The sequence below is a fragment of the Lithobates pipiens genome, unplaced genomic scaffold (genome assembly GCF_037356315.1).
Source record: "Lithobates pipiens isolate NorthernLeopardFrog02 unplaced genomic scaffold, aLitPip1_a1.2 Scaffold_1, whole genome shotgun sequence".
Taxonomy (NCBI): Eukaryota; Metazoa; Chordata; class Amphibia; order Anura; family Ranidae; genus Lithobates; species Lithobates pipiens.
In genome coordinates this window covers 221,181,342-221,203,273 of record NW_027507685.1, presented here as the reverse complement: position 1 = coordinate 221,203,273, position 21,932 = coordinate 221,181,342, and the positions used below count along the sequence as shown (strand labels likewise).

Here is a 21,932-nt window from a genome sequence, read left to right as displayed (position 1 = left end):
AGCAGGAGCAGGAAGGTGTTCTCTAGTGGTGGGAGGGAACTTCCGGCGCCTCTTCTTAGACGTCACGATAGAAGTGAAACATAAACAGAAGAAGGATGGAGGACAATGGAGAAGGTGGGGTTTGATTCTGGTCGTAGCTGGGATGAAGGGCAGGAGATTGGTACATACAGGCTGTGGCTGGGCTACTGCACGGCGTACTGCTCAGTACAGCCATTATAGGGAACTAAGAGAACCTGTCACCGTGTTCTAGGAGTATGTATGATGGCTGTTGGTGTGTTTCCTATGTGCCTGGCTGTGCTTGGTCTCAGCACTCTCACTGTGTGCAATAATTGTGTAGTGAGTGAAGTGATAACATTCTAGCCAATGCTGATACATGGGGGAGGGGGGAGGGGAGGTCAGCTCTGGACTGATGAGCTGGAAGGGGTTATAACATGGAGGATTTTGGATATCAGTTTGTGTTTTGCTGGTGTACAAATTGTAAGGTTTAATGACAATTCTACTTTGCGGTAGGGCTGCTCCATTTCACACATGCCGACTGTTTTGTCTATTTTTCATCCATCTGTTGACAGATGGAAAAACTGACATTAATGCATCTTTATGGATAATGTAAGTGAATGATCATCCATTTACATCCCCTTCTGTCAACATCTGTTTTTTTTGTTTTTTTGGAACTGATCAAATACATAATGTTTTTTTTTTATTTTATTTTTTTCAGTTAAAAAAACGATCAGACAAAAAATTAAAAAAATGGCTCCCAGTAGGTTAAATTGGAGCTCCAGGCTCCTTCAGAAAAAAATCAAAACTCAGCAGTTACAAATCCTGTTGCTGTTGACTTTTAATATTAGGACACTTACCTGTCCACGAATCCAGTGGTGTCTGGACCCGAGCTGATTCTTTAATCGGCTCTCGGGTGCTGCCGCCGCCATCTTGGCTAAGGCAAAAGGCTGGTTCCCTACTGGGCACATAGGGAACCTGTTTGTCACAGAGGAACTTTAGTTCCATTTTAACTCTTAATATTGCCAGTTATCATTATTTTATTTTTTTGGCACCGTTTCAGTATTTTACATAGCAACAAAATATATATATATATTTTTTTTTTATGTGAACAAAAATTAAATATATAGCGCAAACTTTTTTTAATTTATTTTGGATAGAGTGGGTAATGGTTAGAGCCCCTGGCAGGTTATTGCTTTGCTGTCTGTGTACCTTTTTGGGGAAATGTGTCTTCACTTCCTGTCCCAGAGATGCAAGAGGAAGTTATAGGAAATTTTCCAAAGTGACAGGTATCCACAGAACAGGAAAGATTTCCTCTTCGCCTGGGTTCTGGGGACAATTCCAAAATCTTGGATTTCCTCTTTCTTTCTAGATGACAAATAGTCACCAGTACAAATGGAGGGGTGGATCTCTGCAGAGATCAATAAAAACTTGACTGAGGGGCTCTAACTTTTCTCTACTCTATCCAAAACTGGAAAAAAAAAACACCAAGTTGAATGTCATTTTTAAATAAAAGTATGTTTTGATTCACACAAATGTGTGGTGCCATCAAAGTTTCAAATACCATCTTTTTATTTTACAGCCTTGCTTTCCGGGAAAAAAAATATATTGTTTTCGGTGCTATAAGCAATTTTTAGGCCAAAGATTATATAGTGTGGTTTTTTTTTTGTTTTGTTTTTTACATTAAAATTGGATGCCTGTTGGCAAAGGTGTTGAAGCCTGGTGCCTAGCTTGGGGCCACATGCAGCCCTTTGGTACTTTTTGTGCAGCTCTCAGGACCCCGGCAGACACTAATCTGTGTTTCCCAATTGCATTTTTATAGCAAAGATTTCTAGCAGTTTAATGTAATATGTATCCAGTCTTTCACTGTCTACTGAAGCCTGTTCAGTTTCTGGCATTCTCCTGTACCATGTCTACAGTCTCTGGTCACCTCCTGTACCATGTCTACAGTCTCTGGTCACCTCCTGTACCATGTCTACAGTCTCTGGTCACCTCCTGTACCATGTCTACAGTCTCTGGTCACCTCCTGAACCATGTCTACAGTCTCTGGTCACCTCCTGAACCATGTTTGCAGTCTCTAGCAGGATGGATTTGATTTAAATCAAGTGACTTTAAATCACTAGTAAAAAAGGCTTGATTTAAATCAACTCAATTTAAATCATAATTTTTTTAAGAGCAACTGTCCTCTCTGTCCGGCAGCAGCTTCTCCTCTAACCTGCTGTTGACTCGCCAACAGCTCCATTCACTTTAATGGGACACCACAAGGCGAGGGACGTGGCGGGAGCAGCAGGTGAGTGGATGCCCGCTAACAGGTGCTGCCATGATGGATCTGAAATGACAGGTGCTCTTTAAATGTAAGGACGTATTCTTGCTTGTAGTTTAGAATCTTTAATATCTGAAAACAAAATTTAAGTTTTCCTATTTAGAATAATAAGCTTAGTTTAGTAAAACAGCGATATCAGAAATGATTCAATCATACAGTTTGTAGTGTACATAGACTTTCTTTTATCTCATAGTTACTGTGAAATTGTGTAAATGCATCAGAGCAGTGCATGATATCTCAGCTTGCAAAGCTTTGATTCATTGAATGAGTTTACCAAAAAATGTAAATATTGCAGAATATACAGCCGCATGCTACATAACTAAGACCCATTTCACGCTGAATAAACTAAATTATTAATGTGTCTTAAATAGAAATCTTTTTTAGATATTTTTACTCCTAAAGCATTTTATTAAAATAAATTTGATAAAAAATAAATAAAAAAAATAAGATTTTTTTTTTTTTTTGGATTTTTATCATTGATTTTTATCCACCCTGGTCTCTGACCATCTCTTTTAGCATGTTTGCAGTCTCTGACCATCTCTTGTACAATATCTGCATTCTCTGATCATCTCCTGTATTATGTCTGCAATGTGTGGCACTTTGGTGATGTCTGGGGCCGCACTTGAGGCCCTCCCAGATCGAGAAAGTTGATAACTGCTGAGTTAATGGATAACCTGTACCTGTAGTATAGTTGCCCTTTAAAGTTTAGCTAAATACTTTTAATATCTCATCATCTATATGTGATGCAAAGAGAATAAGAGCATGTCCACTGAAAAACCACCCCCTAGCATTTCTGGCTGTGGCCATCTTAAGTAAGGGCAAATAATTAATGTAGCATTTACATCCTGTAACCCATCTGCACTTAGGTTAAAGTGATTGTAAAGGCTTGTTTTTTATTTATTTTTAAACAACAAATGTATCATACTTGCCCCCACTGTGCAAGTCGTTTTGCACAGAGTGGCCCGATTGTCCATTTCTGGGGTCTCCCGGCAGCTCTCGCTGCTCCTCCCCACATCAGATACCCCCCTGGGAGAAGCGCTCTCCTGGGGGGTTACCTTGCGGGCGTGCTCCCAAGTCCAGCATTTGCGTCCATAGACATGAATGCCAGACTCGACCCAAGTCATAGGATGCATTAAGGTGAAAAAAACACAAGGGGGGTTTACAACCCCTTTAAGCATTCAGGCAGGAGAGTGTTTAGCTTAGAAACCCCTCCTGAAGACGTCCTGGAATGTATGGCCTCATTTGCCCAGGCAAGCAACCAGGAACTAACTGAAGAAATGTGTTTTAAATAAATAAATAAAGCTTTAAAACAAGTAAATGAGATCTAGTATTAGTAAATGGATATACTTTTCTATCAACATGAAGATTAAAAATAATCAACATTGTTTAAGAGGGGAAAGTTCCAATTTAATAGAAATCTATATAATAAGCAAGGAAAGGTTAAACAAAGTAGGCAAAATGTTTTATATGCAATGGCATAAAATGTGCTTTTGCGTTTTGAAATTATTTCAGTGAAAATTCTCAAGCGAAGCTGTGATGAGGCTCCATCTGATGTCCCTCCGTGCAAGTTCCCTTCCAGTTCGCCTTCAATCCTGAAAACCCAGCCATCCCTTTACCAGACCTCCTTCCCCTTCTACAGGCTGCCCTCCGAGGTGGGTTTCTTCTCGCTGGATGAAAAGCGTGGTTTCCATGCTGACGGTCGTCGATTGCGCTATTACCGTCCACCTGAAGGAGGGAAAAAGGATGGTGACTCTCTTGGGTGGGACCTGATGGAAGGATTTAAAGATCACTACGTTCGGAGGAATGAAGATGAGAAGGAGGGTCTCCTGCATCTACTCACCTGGATAAAGGAGAACAAAGGACTTATTAAAGGAAGCGGCCATGGAGAGAGCAAGAGGTGAGACTATAACTGTATAAATACATGGCGGCCAAAATGACTGTATTTACTTGGCAATGTCTGGTCCTATCATATGGTTGCATTTCATGTTGCGGGTGGGCAATGATTCAGGTCGTATACATATGCTTTTATTAATTAAACAAATGTATCATCACAGAGTGGTACTGTGGATACTTCATATAGTAAACCTATGCTTTTATGGCTATATGTCCATTCAATATTTTAAGCAGTTGTTTCTTGGCCTTAAAAAAAAACAGTGCCGCTACTCCAAGCCGGTTATCATCAACGTGTAAAAAAAAAAAAAAAAATGATTTGCATGTTCATTGCCATCTTCTTGAAGGGCAAGGAAACCTATACATAAAGTTCCCTTCCCTTTTGCTCCTACTCCCCTAAGTAGGTGTAGAACACAGCCTCCTCACCAGGCCCCCAGAATTATTTATATTCCTCCAGTGGCTTCTTTTTTGATCTATCAGACCAGGACACCTTCTTCCATTGCTCCAGGGTTCATTTCTGGCGCTCACATAGCCATTGTGGGCACTTTTGACTGTGGGCACGGGTTAGCATGGTCAACATGACCGGTCTGCAGCTACTCGGCTCCATACAGAACAAACTGCAAAACACGGTATGTTCTGATTCCTTTCTATCGAAATCCACATTAACTTTTTCAGCAATTTGAGCCACAGTAGCCCTTCTATTGGATCAGACTACACTGATCAGTCTTCACTCCCCATGTGCATCAATGAAATTGGCTGTCCATGTCCCTGTCACCAGTTTGCTGGTTTTCCTTCCTCAGACCACTGTTGGTAGGTCCTGACTAGAGATGTAAAGGCCTGGGGGGGAACATTTTTGAAAAATTGTGAACACAACAGGTCATCTCCATCTCCATCCATTTAAAAAAAAAAAAAAAAATGTATGGAATATGTTATAATTTTTTTATATTATTTTTTTAATTGGAAAAAACAACTTTATTGAAAAATGTATGCATGGTACATAAATCGATTACAGACCAACATGGCCAAAACAATGGTACATACATGAACACATTAAAGTATCTGTGTAGCATAAAGCAAAATACCCAATAGAGGTGGAGTCATCACACAATATATATGTATTAAAAAGAGAGAAAAGGAGAAACGAAAAAGGGAGGGAAGGGGGAGATGAGGTGTGAGCATATTAAGTACACGTTTCTCCATCTGCTCCAGACCTTTTCATACTTGGGCGAACACCCTCTGTGTACATAGATCAGCTTCTTATATGGAAGAGTGTCATTGACCTCCTTTTTTTTTTTTTTTTTTTTTTTTTTTCCAGCACTGGCTTGTAGGGGGCGGGGCCTGTATCCACCTTCGGGCCACCGCTTTCCTCGTCAGGAATAGGGTCTCTCATGTAAAAAGGTTCGAAGAGGTTTGTCAGCGTCTAAGTTAGGCAACAGGGTAGCAGGAGAGCCCATCTGGTCATGCAGGAAGCGTATCACCTGCATCCAGTACGCTTGGATAGTTGGGCAGGCCCATATAAGGTGGTAAAAGGAGCCCGGGGTGTGATTGCATTGGCGGCATCCTGGATTTTACATGGGTTTAAAAAGTGCTATCTTCTGGGTGGGTTAGATACGTCCTATGTATAATATACATTTTCGTCTGATAGTTTGGGAGATACTACTTTTTTTTTTTTTTTTACATCCTCCAAGATCTCGAATATGTTCTTTTACAATAAGTGAAATATCTGACATGGTATTAAAATTATATAACATGAAGACTTTAAGGACAGGTTCTGAGACTTTATGTAGTCTTAAATTATTGCAAGTTCTCTTAGCTGAAGACCAGCAAATGCTGGAATACAGTTCAAGCAACACTGTACTTCTCAATGCAGTTTTCACACAAGAAAAATATGCATGCATGAGGCGCTGCAGGGGAAAGGCTCCAGTTTAGTTTGCTTGTAGGCTTCATCTTGTACCTCCTACGGTTGGTTGATTGTTGGGATACAGTAGATGATCGTTTCTGTCCTTTCAGGCCTTAATTGACAGGTGAAAGGGTAAATTTGTCTGAAAAATCAGCTTTTAGCTTTTATTTTTTACCTTAAATGATTCCTATTAGTGTTCTCCACCATCACAGCATAATGTTTGCCTATAGTCTCCTCTCAGTAAAATTGGTGAGACCAATTTAGCGTTTGGGAACATTTCCACAGTGCAACTTCTGCTGAGAGCAAAGCTGCAATTTGCAAATCTTGTGAGAAGAAATATTATTTTCTAAATGCTACATGGATGATGAAAAACACATCCTGGCATGTCAGAGGTGCCCTAAAGACATTAAATATACTTTTATGGAATGAAATGTGGAGGACCATAAAAAAAAAAGTGCAAGTAGCTTTTCTCTCCAGAGTTCTCCTTCCAGAATGGCTCTTTCTGTTGCTTCTGGATTATCACAAAGTGTTTCTTCATCGGCAGCAACTTCAAGTAAGGAAGTGTTACAAACCACGGCCTCCCAAAAACACACAATCTTCATTTATAGTGACACCTGAAAATCAGGAGAACATTGCTCAAGCTCTCCATAGGGCAATATATGCTTCTGGATTGGCATTGTCAATAACTGAAAATGCATATTGGCAGGAAGCTTATAAATTATTATGAGGGGAAGGGGGGGGGGGGGTTTCCTGATCTCATGTATAGGTGTAATGTTCTTAACATATACAGCCCTTGTTATTCCATTTATATTTTTTTTTTTTTTTTTTTTTTTTATAGATTTTTTTTTAAGAGCAAGTTTAGTTTAGTTTATTTACTGAATAAGCTTTACTTGTATTTCAAGTATAATGCACTATACAGTATGCAGTATACTTTTGCGTTTCCTGTTCTCAGTGTAACAAGATGACTTTCAATTTGCAAAGTTATTCCACACTGATTTCCCCCCCCAGCTTCAAAATTTCTGGAAAGTTTACATCCTCTAGTGCTGAAGGGGAACATCCCACAAGAGCTATTTTTGGCGTTGCTCTGACCCAGACGTCTAGCCAATAAATTTTTCCCTTGTCGGTCGCTCAAATCCTTACACTTGTCCGTTTTTTTTTTTTTTTTTTCTGTTTTCAACACACAAACTTCAAAAGTTCACTTGCTGCCTAATATATCACGCCTACTTTTAGATGTCCTTGTAACGAGATGTATACATCTATTAAAATCTATCGGGCCTAATTGCATGCGCACAGAGATCAGATTAAGAAACCAAGAAGAATGTAAACAATGCCTGGGATTGGGATCTAGGTGGGCAAAAGGGTAAGGAAACTTTAGTGTTTAAGTTTAACCCCTTAACACTGGCGCCTCTTGGCCCTTTAAGGGGTTTCTGATGGCAGGAGGCAGGGTGGGGTTTATGATCATGTGACTGCTGTGATTGGCTGTCACAGTGGTCACATGATATGCGGCCTCTTGGCGTCAAGGCCCACCTGCCAAGAGCCGCATATTTTGCGTACTCTCTGCGCCGAGGTTAAATGGTCAGTCCAACCAGAAGTCCTTTTTTTTTTTTTTTTTTTTTTTTTTTAGTTTGGCCAATTTGCCCACAGTGTCTTTATAGCTCATAGTCATTCTTGGCCCTTGTACACACGGTCGGAGAATCCGTCGGAATGTGTCCTATCGGACCGTGTTGTCGGATAATCCGACTGTGTGTGGTATGCATCGGACTGTTTCCGTCGGAATATCAGTCGGACCAAATTTTCCAACTTGCTGGAAATATTTTCCGACAAACTGCTCCGATCGGACATACTCCGATCATGTGTAGAGAATTCCGATTGGACAAAGTGCCACGCATGCTCAGATCAAATTCCTACATCAAAGCTATTGGCTACTAGCCTGAACGTAGTCCCATCGTAATGAAATTACGTCATCACGTTCTGAAAGATCGGATTTTTCGACAACTTTGTCCGACCGTGTGTATGCAACAGTTTCGGACAAAATCCGACGGATTTGGTTGTCAGAATCTCCGACTGTGTGTACAAGGGCTAAGACCCACCTAGCTCTGTTCCCACTCATATGTCACATTCTCTATTATATAATAAATAATCCACCAGGCAGAACAGGGTGCTCTTGTAAAACCTGCCATGTTTGTGAGTCTCCTGAGAGTGCAGACAAAGATTGTGCCTACCTTTTTGGATGGGGTCAGATAAAACAAATCTAATGACCCCATCTTTGGAAAAGCATGGAGATTCCATGTCTGCCTTCTGGAAATGCACTTAGGCTGGCTGTTCCTGGTTTTAGCACTTTCTACATTACTGATCTGAGCATATGATGAACACATACGTGAAGAACATCTTCAGTAAAAACTGCTGGTGAGAATCATTTGTAGATCCAGGCAGCTGATGCTCCCATCTCCTGAGCATTCCTTTTGGCCATCAAGATTGACTGACTGTCGCTTTTATGGATCCGTCCAGAGGTGGGAGGATAGGACCGTGCTCCACTTCAAATTAAAGTTGGCTTTTCTATATACCTTCAGGTGATCGTACCACTCAGACATGGTGCTGGACTGAACTTTACCTCTGCCTATGTATTTTGTAATCGTGTACTTTCTTTATGTTCAGATTTGCTAGGTATGTTTACTTGTATTGGGAGTGCCTCATCACCCCAGGCCCTCTTGTCACTTTTAACATACTAACCTATGCTGCTCGACTTTGCCCATGCTTGGGCTATGCTTTCCATGCTGAGGCTCCAGATTTTATTCTCTTTAGTACTTCAACACTATACTCCAAAAGGCATTCATGCATGACATTTTGAAAATAACAATGTTTATACTACAAACTGTGCGCATGTGTGAGGAGATTCTTGATTCCTTTGAAAGGGTTAAATTCGCAACCCAAATAGCACTGCTTGGCCCTGAGAAGTCTGGCAGTGTTTTTTTTTTAGGATTATTATGTTTAAAATGATGGGAGGGGATGGCTCTGAAGTTCAGAACACACTCACATGGTGGCTAATGGAGTGTAACGAGTCATGCAGCAAGCATAGGTACATTGATGGCCTTAATGTTTCTCTTCTTTCACAGACCTGTTGATCGAGACTTTGTCACCTGGCGGGGCCATCTCACTAAGATGCTTTGTACACCGTTTGAGACACAAGAAGGCTGGATCCTGGCTGTCACTCTCTTCCGAGGTACTCTGTACATCAGCGAGAGGGAGACAGAAGCTGCATATAAAAAGAGGAAGGGAAGAACCGAGGAGCAGGAGAAGCTCATGTACTCTGGTTATAAGTTTGAGAGCTTCTTATGTGCTTGTAAGTAAGGCAGTTTTTATATTCTCAATTCTCCTATATTCTGAGCTCTTAGAGGGATACTGCAGACTAATACTTCCTCTTGGAAGTCCTTTGCATTGGCCTTTAGTTCTAAGGCCTCATGCACACAGGACATTTTGCTATCTCTCTTAGACAGCTGTTCCCCTGGCAGCAGGGTTTTGGAAGACACCTGTAAATCCATGGTAGTGTATTTAGGTGCGTCAAGCTCTTGGGTGTTAAATTATTATTCTGGCCAATTAAATAAATTAAGGTATATGTACATACTTGAATTTTCATACTGTGACCACAAGTTCACATCTTGTTTAATGTTTTACAAGATGAACAGAAAGAATAAGTATAACTTGCAATCAGTAATAGGCATTGCATGGAAAGGTATAGGTGATGAGTGACTGGCTATCACCAGCCTTTCCAGGGGTTGAGGGTATGGTGCAGAGTATTATCTAGTACCCTTAGGCACCCCAACTGGAAGAAAACTGTGCCATGAGGGGAAGACAATACGTGCGGTACTTGAGCAGTTATTCGAACAAACAAAATTAAAAGAATTCCGCATAGAGGTGAGAGTGACACTGTCAGGGTCTTTAGGATAAAGCAGGCCTAATGTGACATTAGTTAACTGTCCAAAAACATCTGAGAGGAAGAAATAAGGTAAGGCAAGGAGGGTTACCCTTATTAAGGTTACATCGAGGTGAGTGAGTCTGATGTGGGCTTAGAGCATGTTAACTACAGGGGTGCGGAATTTTGGGGGGGGGGGGGGGGAGATAGGTATAGCTTTGAATCTCTGTGTCATCCCCAATCCCAAAATTTGGGAACAGCAATGAGGCTCCCTGATAGAGGAGCTTAGTAACTAACGCATTAGGTCTGGGAGACTAGGCTATGGTAGAAGATGCTGGCACATACGGGGATTGCTTAGCGAAGATTCCCAGGGGGGGGAGGGAACTGGAGTAGTGGGGGGAAGGATGGGGGTGTGTTGGCAGACCTCAAGGGTTTGGTGAAGAGAGCATAGCATTAGAGCTATAAGCATAACAGGGGGATAAGAAATGGGTCACCCAAGGGCTCCAGAGCCTCTCGTATGTAGGAACTTTTATCCAATATAATTGCTTTAATTTTAGCATGGGTCATCGCTTAACCATAAGTTCACTTCAAGAAGCTGGCTGGACATCTAATTTGAAATCAAATTCATTCCAAAAATCCAAATTGCTTTCTTTACTGTGTTGCCTCCCCAGTTTTTGTAATGAACATTACTAACATGCATTGCCCTCCATCTCCAGACACCCCCTACAGTGATCCCTGCCCATCTGAGGTGGTGAACACCAATGAAGCATTCTGCAGTGTTCTTTTGGGTCGTCTGGCCACCCATTCTCTGCTGTTGGCAGGAGAGGTAGACTGCACGGACGCTTCTGCTGCCAACCCCTCACCTCCATCTAGCTATGTGGAACTGAAGACAAGCGCACAAATAAAGAACCCACACCAACAGCGCAGCTTTAACAGGTAACTGAGAAGCTATTGTAAATCTGTAGAGAATAATCGTTTTAGGGTTTTATTGTAAGAATTACCTTTTAAAAAGATCCAATCTAGAATCAGACTTTCCACTCTGTTGTATCACTGCAGGCTTATTGAGAGCAGATCATGTTTGACTAATCTGATGTTTTTTACTATATAATTTTTTATTTTTTTATGAGAAAATAAGATTTATTGCAAAATACAACAATTTGACAACTGCATCATGAATATCATCATTTACATTACAATATACCATGTAAGAGTAATTGGTAAGTCCCTTAAACCACAGTTGTTAAGCAGCAAACGGTCAAAGTAATCTTTTGACCTTTAAAATAAAATTGGTACATATGTACAATTTTTCACAATGTACTTTGCAGCAGTAGCAGGTTATAATGAAAGTATAGAAAGGAAATAACAAGACCCATAGGAAATAATAAAAAACAAAACTGACAAGATAACCTAAAAGAGAACGTTCTCATGTACCAACCCCTCACTAGATGGATATCTTTCCTCACAACACTATCCCTCCAATAATCCGTGCAAGACTTGGAACGTCTAGCCATGGTTGCCATAAAGAGAATCATTTTTTTAGGAACCTTCCTTACCAGAGTTTTCTATAGGCATTTGAAAATTCAAGAAAAGGCGTCTATTTTGTTTAGTGGAACGGGACAGAATAAAGCCACACTGATCCCTATGGACGATCTTCTGTATGAACTTCATCAATCTGGAGGCCAAAACCTTAGCAAACAGCTTGACGTCCATCGTTAGCAAGGATATGGGCCTATATGAGACAGCAAGTAAAGCGTCTTTTTCATATTTAGTAGTACCAAAGTAATTGCTTCGTTCATTGACTGAGGTAAAGTTCCCGACTGAAGTGCAGCATTATATACTTTAAAGGGTACGTTTTTTTTTTTTTTTACAGAAGAATCTGTAGGGTGAACTTACACAGGAAAAAGCATGGCATACTGCAGGTTGAGATCCTGGAGATGTCGTCTAATGTTAATGAATTTAGCTCTTTTTGTGCTTCTACAGAGTAATCCGGGAATAAGGAAACTTTAGTAATTATTGATAGCCAGCGCTCCACCCATACCTCTGGCTTTAGCAGGAATTACATCTCTGTCCTCATAGTTTAAAATAAAAGTTTAAGCAAGAAAGTGTGAGGAGGGTTACATGGAGGCAGGGGATGCATTGGCACTCTGTGTGCCCTCTCAACGGAAAACATGGGAGTGAATGACACCTTTCCAAATACTGTGAGAAATCAGTTTTCAATAAAAGTAACAGGGTTTTTCCCCTCTGTGCGCTCTGGTATGCCGATTGCACGTACATTGTTGCGCCTCATTCTATTCTCCAAATCGTCTAGAAGTGTAGCATGTTGGACAACAAGCAGTGCATTATGTTTAACATCTTGCAGCAAGGGTTCCATGTCATCCTCCACTGTACTAATACGTCCCTCTGGTGCAGACATTCTTCCCTGCAGTTTTTGTAAATCGTGTCTGATACGAGACATCTGCCCCTTAATCTCATCCCTGAAAACTGTAATCAATGTATTGCAGTTATTAACCGCTGCCATAATATCTGTGAGCCCTGGGCCTTCCCCAGGGGATATGGATGGCTCAGCAGAGGAATAGGCCAGTGAACTTGCTGTGTCCCAGTCAGTGGTCCTGATAGATTTTCCAGAGGCACTGTGTCATCTGCCTTGGACTGGGCCCCTGAAAAATCCTCAGGGGAGACACAAGAAGTGTAGGATTTCCCTTGTGGAGCATTGTGGCTGGGTGCCATCTTGACTCGACAGATCAGGGAAGGAGCAAGTTGCTTTTAAGCCATGGAGAAGAACGATCCAAGCCACCACAGATGTAGTACAGTACTGTACATTTCCTCCAGTATGTAAATTAAGCAGAATGGGATCTATAGCTGGTCACCCTCAGGACAAAACACAGGATCTTTGGTGGAGAGAGCAGTAAACACATCTGTCTACATCTGCCGCTCGGCGACGCTCCCCCCCCCCCCCCCTTTTATTTTTTATTTTTTTTAAACTATATTACTAGTGTTTTGGACCAGGATGGTGCTGTGGACATATCTTGAGTTCCGCAAGGCATTTGATACAGTTCCACATAATAATCTAATACAAAAGCTGTACAAGCCAGGACTTATCCCTTGGGTGGTTCAGTAAATTTACAGTTGGCTAAAGGATATATACCAGAGTGTGGTTGTAAATGGGGTTCACTCAGAACAGCGACCAGTCACTAGTGGGGTACCGCAAGACTTTCTACTGGGTCCTAATCTATATGTAAATGATATAACCAGTGCCAGGACAAGGTCATCCAGCACCCATTGCAAGGATGCCAAACTGTGCTCCCTCCTCTGTTAATGATTTGCAGGCTTGGGGGACCCTACACCCAGCAGTCACTCACTTGTTAAAAATCACTGCCTCTGTCACTACTCCTATCAGCCTTGCAACAGAAGGAAGGCACCCCCCATCCCTTGTCCCGACCCTGGATATAGCTAAAGGTTTGTTGGGTAAGGAATGTCTTTTTGCAGATGATACAAGGGTGTGTAATAAGGTTGATCTTACTGGACATGTCCTTAACATGGAACACAAATTATGTCTCTACTTGCCTATTGTAAAGGCACCCCAGTCCAGTGACATGACTGGCTTTCAGTGCCGGCTTCAGTATAGAGGAGGAACAACTGACAACAGCTGCCCCATAGTAAGTCCATGGGTGACAACATCGCCCAGGATCTGCAGATGATGTTGCTGCCTCTCCTCGACACTGAAGCTGGAAGTCAGTCATGTGACCGTATAGGAGTAGCTTCAGAATAGGTAAGTATAAGCATTTGTCCCTTTTTTTTTTTTTTTTTAAGGGTAAATAGAATAGTCTTAGAATGGGGGTGTGGGAGTAGATTTAGGCTTAGTTAGGGTAGGATTGAAATTCCACTTTTAACTGTTTTTAGCCATTTAGACACGTTTGGTACATCCAGGCTTTAAAGTTGTTTAAAACAAGCACACAAAAAAAGGTTAAAAATGTGGTATTGCCACCCATGCCAGGGTGAGAGGAATAACTCCAGATCCCTCACTTAAAGTTACCTCTAAACTCGTGAGCTGTAAACATTTATAGCTTTGCCTATTTGATGAATTTGGGAACCATCATTTCCCACCCCCCGCCAAGCCCCCCCCCCCCCCCCATTTCACAGGGCGCAAGCACTTTTAATGCCATATGACATATTTGGCATCTATTTCCTAGACACAACCTACTGCTTTTTATATATTTAAAAAAAATATATATATATATATATATATATATATATAAATACATTTTTCACACTACAACAAAATGTATCTTTAGTGTATTTATACACACAAAATAAAATTTATCTTCAGTGCATTTTTGTCCTGAAAATAGAGATTTGATAAACAGTTGTGCAATTAAAAAAAAAAAAATTGAAACTACCATCCTTTTTATTCTACAGTTCTTCTGCTTTCAGAAAATTATGTAATCGTGTAAGTAATTTTCTAGCAAAAAAACGCAAGTTTTTAACATTTTATGCAAAAAAAAAAAAAAGAATCCCCCAGAGGAAGTGGTTAAATAATATATATTAAAGATTGCATATCTGCAATGGTGTCTCTGCTGTCTGCCTGAAGTTCAAATTGAAGTGGTCCGCCAATAGTCAAAGGTGCTAATTTTTACCCACCAGATACAAGCTCCTGAAATGGTGGTGTCAATCCTTTATCCTCGGGATTCCTCTAATCGTCGCTGGTTTTCGCAATCAGCAGGGAAAAATCGAATCCTTACAGAATTATCGAACAGCAGACATCCCTCATCTAGTGCGGGTAATTTGAAGATAGAACTTCATTCTCTTTATGTCCCTGTGATACGATTTTCTGTATCTTGATAATAGATTTGTCTCTTGGTAGGGTGACAGTCAGAGCTGGGACCCTGCGGTGTGCATGAACTTTTGCAATGCCTTCCTGTCTCATATCAAGAAAGTGGCCACCAAGGATGACCCAAGGTAAGAGCCACTGCAACTGATATGGTTTTGGCAGTCTCACTTCCCTGGTTTCTAATCTGATTTCCTATTTTCTACAGGGTTGTCTATGTGTTCTCTTATGAGCCAGGTTCAGACATAACATTCACTATTGAATCAAATCCATCTGATCCTGTTCTTCCAGACTGGTACGTGCAGGCACTTTCACATTAAAGTTGTACTGTCGACTTGGTGCTGATCGGCATCAAGTAGCCTGGTGACAAGAAGACAGGGCCAGGCCTTCTACTGAGGACAAACATCTGGACCTGACTGGTGAACGCATAGCCTGAAAGTGCACACTTAACATGAAAACCGGAGGGAGCTGTCAAAATACATGACTTTATAACAGATTGTTGTACTTGCAGCCATGGAGGCATTCAGCAGCTGTCAGGACATGTCAACACTGCATTCACTGTACTCATCCGAGTGTACACTCTGTCTTCTAAGTGGCTTTGCAAGTTTTAATTTCTGAAAACAAAAATAGGCTGGTCCTTACATTTAAAGTGCAGATTGACAAGGTATACATACTTCCAAAACCTGCACCCCCCAAGCTGTGCCAAATATTAACTCTAAAGCAGAACCCTTTTGCACAACCCCTGTATCACTCATTGCAAAGAGCAAGACCCTCTGTAGGCCACAAAGGTATGATCTTTGCACTGTGAGATGTAGGGGGTGTGCTGGAGCACTAAAAGTGTATGTCCAGGCATTGCTTAAATGTATCCCTCAAACCTTCGTCTAGAGCAGGGGTACACAACATGTGGCCCGTGTAACGCTCTGATGTGGCCTGCAACCTCAAACCAGGGAAGCGCATTTCCATGCTCTGGGATGGCAGGTCGGCAAGCCCAGATTGCAATCAACTGGTTGCCGACTCGCCATCCCAGAGCATCAGAGTGCATGAAGCCAGCAGTGGAGGAAACTCGAGCTGCATAAGCAGCTCCTTCTTCTGTAGGGCTGGCTAGGTGGATTGAAGCCAAATGCACTTCACCTGAGACCTTTCTAGTAGCGTGGAGAGCAATGCTAGCAGAAGCCGTAAGAGGAAAAGAAGGTCTGTGTAATAAACACATACACTGTGCTTTTTACAATGGGCATATTGGCACCCCTTTCACACTGATCCATGGGTGCGACACACAACACCTGCAGCTTTCCTGCAGGTTAGCTGCACTGAGCAGTGGACTAAGGCCTGATTCACACCTATGCCTTTTGCAGATTTGCACTACAGAAGTGTTCCATAGGAAATCATGTTAAATGGACTGTAGTGCAAATCTTCAAAATGCAAAAAAGCACTAAAATGTATGTGCTAATTAAAAGGGCACTAAAACTCATGAATGCAGCAGTTTTGGTGTGCTTTCAGAAAGTTCACCACACCCACAAGATATAATAGAAGTCTATGGCAAAGTGCAGCTAACCCACAGAAAAGCTGCAGATGCATTGCCCCAGTGGTTGCAGGTAGACCGCAGTGCATTAGTGTGAAAGCAGCCTTATAGGGGGATAGGGAGCTCAGGCCAGTATAGGGGGTTGTTTACATTTGCAGTTTGGGGGGGGGGGGGGGGTAAAACCCCATAGTGGTTTTTCACCACCACTACCCCCCTCTTCGGGGTCACAATGGTGACCATATTCCATACGCCAGGGGGCCCATGTTTTACACTTGGATGGAAGGAGTGGTGGTGGCATATACAGGAACCACTCCTTTTACATTTTTCCTCCTGCAACCGCTGACCTAGAGTCCTTATAAAAAGCAAACTGTCATTGTTCACACTAGTGGCATCCACTTTCTTTTTGTGATTTAAACAGCGGGTAAATATTCAACTGGGATTGTTCCCATGGAAAATGATCCTGATTGTTAAAATCTTTTTTTACCATTCTAAATAAAAAAAAAAAAAAATGTGAAATTCCGAACCATTTCATTTTATTGTGGCCCACGACCGGTTACCAAACCACTGAAGTGGCCCTCACTCTACAAATGGTTCAGCACCCCTGACCTAGAGCATGTCCCAGCCCGCCCCTTTTTTTTTTTTTCTTCACCTTTTTACCTGATGTGAAAACAGCTTATATTTTTTCCTGCGGCATCATTACTAGGCTTGCAAAAGTCTTGCGGGAGCTGACAGGTTATTTGCCCTAGCTGTAGTCATGCTCCACAGACCTCTGATAGGCAAGGCAGTTATTTTTCTGGTTTAAAAAAAAAAAAAAAATTGAGTTTTGTGCATGTAGAGTGGGGAATTGTTAGGAGCATGCTGGACTTCAAACAGATCAACACAGATTTTTCTGTACTTTACTTTATTTTTTTTTTAAAAAGGATAAAAAGCAAGGGATTTTTTTGGTCCTAAACATTCCACATGGAAAGATGGATGGTACTTGTAATAGCTGTGTCAAAATGACCTATTTTTCCTGACGACAAGTTCAATTAAAGGGATTGTAAAGTAATTTTTTTTTTTTTTAAATAACAAACATGTTATACTTACCTCCCATTGTGCAGCTCGTTTTGCACAGAGTGGCCCCGAACCTGGTCTTCTGGGGTCCCTCGGTGGCTGTCTCTGCTTCTCTTCCCCCCCCCCCCCCCCCGCAGGAACTTCTCATGTTCATGCAAGCTCCCTCGCATGGTGAGAAGCACTTGCGGGCACGCTCCCGTGATACAGCCGGCGGCTATAGCCGCTCGCTGTATCACATGGCCCTGGCGCGCTGCGTCATTGGATGTGATTGACAGCAGCGGGAGCCAATGGCTGCGCTGCTTTCAATCCATCCACTCCAGCCAATCAGCGGCCAGGCTGAGCGGCGAAGAGGATGGCGGGGGCGAGCGTGGGATTTCCGAGGGGGTCAGGTAAGTAAAACGGGGGTACTGGGGGTGCCGGCAGTGAGAGATGTTTTTTCACCTTAATGTGAAAAAACATTTACCTTTACAACCCCTTTAAAGCTAAAAGTCTAGGCACGCAGCTGATTGGCTCACCTAACTCACCCTTCCTCTTCTATGATAAGTTCTGTAGAAGGGATTACATAAAGCCAAATCCAGTTACTTTAAACACAGCTAGTATTGCAATCATTTTTAAGTGTAATTAAAGGCAAAAAAAAATGTATTTCGTTTTGGATAGAATGGAAATAGATTTGAACCCCTGTGAGTTTTTATTGCTGTCTGTGACCCCCATTAGGGAGATTCGTCCTCTATTTGTCCTGTTTTATTACTTTTCTGGGGACAGAATAATAGTAGAAGGGAAAATCCAATGGGGACACTAGTTCTGGTGACCTGGGGGTCCCCAAGGGATTCCCTTAAATGCTTGCCGACCTGCGCACTGTAGTTGTAGACCTCTTTCAGGTGCCTTTGGGCTAAAATAGTGCCTGAAAAACTCCTCCCCTGCAGCCCCAGTGTGAGAGCCTGAGTGCTTTCACACTGGAGCGGTGTGCTTGCAGGATGTTGCAAAAAGTCCTGCAAGCAGCATCTTTCGGGTGGTGGAGGGGTGGTGTATACACGGCTCCCACACCGCCCCTGCCTATTGAAATCAATGTGCACCTCTGCCAAAGGGCTTCGGTATCAGAGCTTTAAGAGCGCTTTCTCACTGAAAGAGCGGGGGTGTCGACAGTAAAGCGCCGCTACTTTTAGAGGCGCTTTTCAGCTGCTAGCGGGGTGCTTTTAACCCCTGCCAGCGGGCAAATAAAGGGTTCAAAGCACTACTGCCACCCGCTCCTAAAGCGCCTCAAAGAAGCTGCTTGCAGGACCCTTTAACGTCCTGCCAGCGCAGCGCCCCAGTGTGAAAGCACTTGGCCTTTCACACTGGGATTGCAGATGAGGCATTTTTCAGGTGCTTTACAGGCGCTATTTTTAGCGCTAAAGCACCTGAAAAAACACCTCCCCTGTGAAAAGAGTCTAACCCTTTATTCAGCTGCTAGTGAGGGGGTTAAAAGTGGCCAAATAGCGTGATGTTGATTAGGGGGCGTGCGCAATAAATGGCTCCCTTACAGACAGAGCACCAGTTTCTGGCCAATGATTCATGGAAAACAGATCTGTTTTTATGTAAACAACATTTCTTCTTCTGACAGCGATGTGGCAGTTTTTGTCTTCCTACAAAGCAGGGAATAAAAAACCCCTCACATTCCTGAGTAAAAGCATCTCACAGCGAACACGCAACCCTTTGCTTGCCCCAGATGTTAACCCCTTCCTGCCCAGTGTCATTAAAGTGTTACTAAACCCACAACAGTAAAATCTGTATATGCAGCATAACATGCTTGTTATACTTGCTGTGAAACGTAAGGGGTTAATCCTCTGCATTGTGTAAAAAGGCTGTTTGATCCTGTATTCATAGATCTCCTCCCTCTCCTACAATGTCTATCTGGGGAAGGCCAGCTAACACAAGCAGAGTAATTGACCCGCACATGCTCAGTTGTGTCTTTTATGCTGGAGAGAAGATCTCAGAGATAGCCAGGTCACATAATATTGGCATCACACATGTGGGTGTGTATAAAGGCTACAGGGGAAATCTCCTCCTACCTGAACTCCTAGCACTGGAGAAACTGCAGTTTATCATGTACTTGTGGTATACAGATCATCCAAAAAGGTATATAGCAGCAATATTTTAATGTAAAAAAGGTTTATAAGCTTGGGGGGGGGGGGGGTCGGATGAACTATTTTCATATTACTGAGTTTAGTAGTGACGGAGCATTTTATTAGCATTGATCACTGCATTCGTGTCAGTTAGTTCCTGCCCAGTGTAAGTTTGCCTATCACACTATAACAGTCCCACTTTAAGTCACTGATCACCGCCCTTACTAGTATAAAATAATTCCAGTATATATATATATATATATATATATATATATATATATATATATATATATATATATATATATATACCGTCACTTGTAGGTGCTAGAATGTTCACCTAAACCAGTTATTATACAATTAGGATTTTGGCCAAAATGTATGAAGAAATGGAATTTATTTTATAGCAAAAAATATTGCTTTTTTTTTTCAAAATTCTTTTTTTTTTTTCCCCTCTTTTTTTAATGGCGCAAAAAATAAAACTGTCTTGATTTACATCGTTAGGTTAAAAAGAGACACAAGTCCATCTAATTCAACCACTAAAAAAAAAAAAAAATCTTACAATTATAAACCACCAAAATACCGGTGATCAAAGACCACAAACAGCTCTATTTGTGAGGAAAAAATAAAACTTGTTTGCCTACTGAGTTGCATGCCCGTGCAATTTTCAGTAAACGACTTCAGCGCCGGAAGGTTTTACCCCCACCTCCTGACCAGGCCTTTTTTTTGTGATAAAGCAACGCAGTGCTGTAACTGGCAATTGTGCGATGTTGTACCCAAATAAAATTGATGTCTTCACCCCCCCACAAATAGAGCTTTCATTTGGTGGTATTTAATTAACTCTGTGGTTTTTATTTTTTGCACTACAAACAAAAAAAAAGACCAACCAATAAGCGTATATTCATTGGTTTGTGCAAACATTATAGCTTATACAAACCATAGGATAGATTTATGGACTTTATTTTTTTAAATAATTTTTACTAGTATTGGGGGCGATAAGCAATAAATTTTAACGGGACTGCTACATTGTGGTGGACAAATATGACACTTTTTGGGGACCAGTGCTAAAAAAAAAAAAAATGCATTGTCACTATAAATAACACTGGCAGGGAATGGGTTAACATCAGGGGCAATCAAAGGGTTAACTGTGTTCCCTATGAGTGTTTTTCTTTCTGTGTGGAGGATGGACCGACTTGAAGAAGAGAGACATCTGTGTTCCTTATTAGAAGGAATCCGATGTCTCTCTTCCTGTCTGACAGAACAATGGTCGGCGTTGTTTACATAGGCAGATTGCCATTCTATCTCTCCAGAGAGTGATTGCGGCCGCATGACCCGCTGATTGGCTCCCGCTGTGTCCAATCACAGTGGGAGTGCTCCTCCGGCGCCACAGAGCCATGCACGATAATCATATGCCCTGCCGCAATAAATGTACATGGGATAGTCCTTAGGTGGTTAAAGTACCACAGTGCCATAGAGCAAAAAATGGCCTGGTCATGAAGGGGGGTAAAATCTTCTGGAGCTGAAATGGTTAAATTTCAGGGATTTCCTGTTTTGGCTATGAGACAAAGGGAGGAAGAGGAAATATCCCCAATGGGGCACAGATGGCAAAAAATAAACCAATGGAGGGTCATACCATCTTACGCTGTCCAAATGGAAAAAAAAAAAAATGCCTATAGTTCCACTTTTAATTTTAAAGCTTACCAACAATTTTTGTAATGTAGACTCCATAAGCAATAACAACAACAGAGGGTTTCTTGTTTTAACAAGCTTATTTGCTGCAGTAAGGTTTAAAATATCCTGTGGAAGCAGCACGCTGCCAACTGCTGCTTGACACAGCGCATCTGTCAACGCCCCCCCCCCCCCCCCCAATGTTCACAGCGCTCACTTTTCTTGAGCAGCATTGCTGATTGGAGCATTAAGCAGGGGGGAGTGTGACAGACCACTGAAGATCTAGACCACAATGTGGAGAAGCAGATGAAAGGAAAGTCACTTTTTGCTTTTTTCAAACATTTGGAAACTTCAAATGACTATTGCATGCATACAAATGAACACACTGTCATCAGATATTTGCTGTTTTAGTAAAAATGTTTTGTAAGTGTCTATTAAAGTAGATCTAAACCCAAATCACTAAATTTGCACTTATGTTAATGTCTTTTTTTTTTTTTTTTTAAAGTGGTTTCCAGTCTTTTAAACCATGCCATGAAGGTCCTTGGTTAGATACATCCTGTTCTGGGGTGATCACTGTCTCCCAGTTGTGATCCTGCATTGCCGCCCATCACTCCCAGTGTAGACTAGAAACAGGTGTGGCAGCACAGGTTGTAATATAGCTTATAAGTGACTTCTTTAGAATAGGTCATTCAATCATGTACTATATCCTTTAGACCCCTTTCACACTGAGCCGTCCTGGGCATCAGTGGTG

General features: G+C 41.8%; 1 protein-coding gene across 2 annotated transcripts; it reads left to right on the top strand.

The window, feature by feature from the left end:
• Positions 1 to 17: 17 nt before the first annotated feature.
• Positions 18 to 21,637, top strand: DXO (decapping exoribonuclease). 2 transcript variants are annotated; one of them, XM_077483170.1, is made up of 7 exons: positions 18 to 114; positions 3,830 to 4,214; positions 9,221 to 9,447; positions 10,734 to 10,953; positions 14,659 to 14,794; positions 14,879 to 14,973; positions 15,051 to 21,637. In XM_077483170.1, exons 1-7 carry the CDS (start codon positions 96 to 98, stop codon positions 15,160 to 15,162), a joined length of 1,194 nt encoding a protein of 397 aa, XP_077339296.1. In that variant the 5' UTR covers positions 18 to 95; the 3' UTR covers positions 15,163 to 21,637. The 2 variants fall into 2 exon arrangements, with proteins under 2 accessions (XP_077339296.1, XP_077339305.1); XM_077483179.1 differs by lacking the exon at positions 18 to 114 and adding an exon at positions 122 to 252.
• The last annotated feature ends 295 nt before the right edge of the window (positions 21,638 to 21,932 follow it).

Bases quoted from the DNA above. Each gene is read 5' to 3' on its own strand.
- DXO (XM_077483170.1), top strand. The intron at 10,954-14,658 runs GTAACTGAGAAG...TTTACCCACCAG, and splicing joins CAACAGCGCAGCTTTAACAG to ATACAAGCTCCTGAAATGGT. The intron at 14,974-15,050 runs GTAAGAGCCACT...TATTTTCTACAG, and splicing joins GCCACCAAGGATGACCCAAG to GGTTGTCTATGTGTTCTCTT.